Source organism: Contarinia nasturtii, unplaced genomic scaffold (assembly GCF_009176525.2).
Source record: "Contarinia nasturtii isolate CC-2019 unplaced genomic scaffold, AAFC_CNas_1.1 Cnas_scaffold_5260, whole genome shotgun sequence".
NCBI lineage: Eukaryota > Metazoa > Arthropoda > Insecta > Diptera > Cecidomyiidae > Contarinia > Contarinia nasturtii.
This window is the reverse complement of record NW_022202537.1, coordinates 1-1,989: the sequence shown is the minus strand read 5'-3', so window position 1 is coordinate 1,989 and position 1,989 is coordinate 1. Positions and strand designations below refer to the sequence as shown.

Genomic DNA, 1,989 nt, shown 5'->3' with positions numbered 1-1,989 from the left:
AGTTCGATCGGTGTGAACTATGGTAATTTGAGTAGTGGCCATGTTTGGTGTGAGGAATTGTTGTAAACTATCAACACCAGTGCGTGGCAAACGGTCAAACGGATAGCCCATCGATCGTCGATCTGGATACTTACGGTCACGAACTCCGCAAAAGCTTGCCGCGTCATTACATTTTCCAGCCAAATCTTGATCGATGCGATCGTCTTGGTAGTTTGAAACCATAACAAACAAATCGACTGGAAGACCGGTGCCGGGCAAACCTTTTGGGACCAACATATGCTGGGGCCACCCACAGCCGCAGAAGTTGAATTCTGCTTCATTCTGGGAACCGGCGGTTGGGCGATTTCTATCCAAATTACGGAATGTACGCTCAAATGGAATTGTAACCGTTGAATCAGTGGAATTGCGTCGCATCAAATTGTTGCCAGGATTCACTGTATATTTCAATACAAAAATGATATTTAATTTCGAAAATAATTAAAAAAAGAATTATATTTACATGAAACGGTGAATTTATCCATTTCGGTCATCATTTGACGTTGATCCCTGAAGAACATTGGCGTTCCACGTTCATCATTTCTTGGAGCCATGAAGATACGGCATGTTCCCATTGCTTGAGCACCTGTATTGTTCGTAATATTGATTCTGTATTCGAAATTTGAGTGTTGTAAATGTGTGAAACGTGCCAATACAGATCCTCGTGGATTGAAATCAAGACCACGTGACAAGTCGACATCAGATTGTTGCCAGAATGTTTGCAGTGTATTAACTGGCCCTTGCTTTGGTTGTACTTCAACGCCAGTTACACGAATGCCTGAATAGTCAAGTTGTTGCGTTGTATACTATTTGAAAATTGGAATTAGTAAAAAATTGATTTGAAAGGAACCAACAAAAGGATAAATCATTTAAAACATACTTGTGGCAAACGTTGTTTGTGCTCTTGGAACAAATCGTCTATATATGCATGCCATCTATAGAAGACAGGATCTCGCATAGCTGTTGCACTATCTCCCATTACACCAAAGCTCTCCAAATGTCTATGAGAAGTTAAATGTTGAGAAGAATAATATAGAATAAACAGAACACTTCATGTAGCAGCAAAATATAGGATATTTTGGAAAATAATTTTGATTTTTGATTTTTGTACCTATTGTCTGGATCATGAGAATACGAGATAAAAACGTGACCCATATTATGCAAGTCGCCATAGAGAGGACGATTTATCGACAATTGAGATGACTCCATGATGTTACCCAAAGTATCAATACCAGTGCGTTCGTCCAATGTGACGCGTTGACCATTAGTCTATGGAGAAATATTAAGAGAATTTACAATAATTACCAATTCAATAATTATTGTAATTCAACATACGTTCATGACAAAACCTTGATGGCATGCTTCAACGAAACGATCAGTCCATCGTTCCAAGTCATTGACATCAAATCGAATCTGATCTAATTCACGATTCATGTCAGTTATTCGGGTATTTGATGGACGAGCCGGCCATGCTCTTGATGCGACTAATGAATCCATTTTGGGGAAGTAGGCTTCAGCAATTGGCTCTCTGAAGTTATTAAGACGTTGCACACGAGGCAAGTTGTTGCTAAAGCGTTCAAAGTTATAACGAGCAACAATCTAATTCATTTAAAAAAAAAAAAAGAATCGAGTAAGTTCAAGAAATATTTCAACGAAAACTGTGCATTGAAATACGAGGAAAGTGTGACAAACCTGTTGATGCATGTAGTAGAAAAGTTCGCCACGACGATCTTTACGTACAACAGCGTCGCTGCCATCGAATGGATACACCAAATGCCAATGCCAGTGATGCAAGTTGATGCCGACATCTTCACGGAAGTACCACAATCTAAAAAATGTAAAAATCCAAAATAGAATACCCACATTTACCTTAAATTAGCCAACAATTTACCTGTGCTCTGGCTCAAGATCGGATGCAGTATAATCTTTGGGTACAGTGATTGGCATACGTTG

General features: G+C 39.1%; 1 protein-coding gene across 1 annotated transcript; it reads right to left on the bottom strand.

Moving 5' to 3' along the window:
- Positions 1–3: 3 nt before the first annotated feature.
- LOC116351349 (phenoloxidase 2-like) lies at positions 4–1,983 on the bottom strand (the record flags this gene model as incomplete). The annotated part of the gene is made up of 7 exons (XM_031783442.1): positions 1,928–1,983; positions 1,729–1,864; positions 1,372–1,635; positions 1,148–1,305; positions 917–1,037; positions 500–842; positions 4–434 (listed from the first exon to the last, which is right to left on the bottom strand). Coding segments are annotated over exons 1-7 (1,509 nt in total), but the record flags the coding sequence as incomplete, so codon positions are not given.
- Positions 1,984–1,989: the final 6 nt, after the last annotated feature.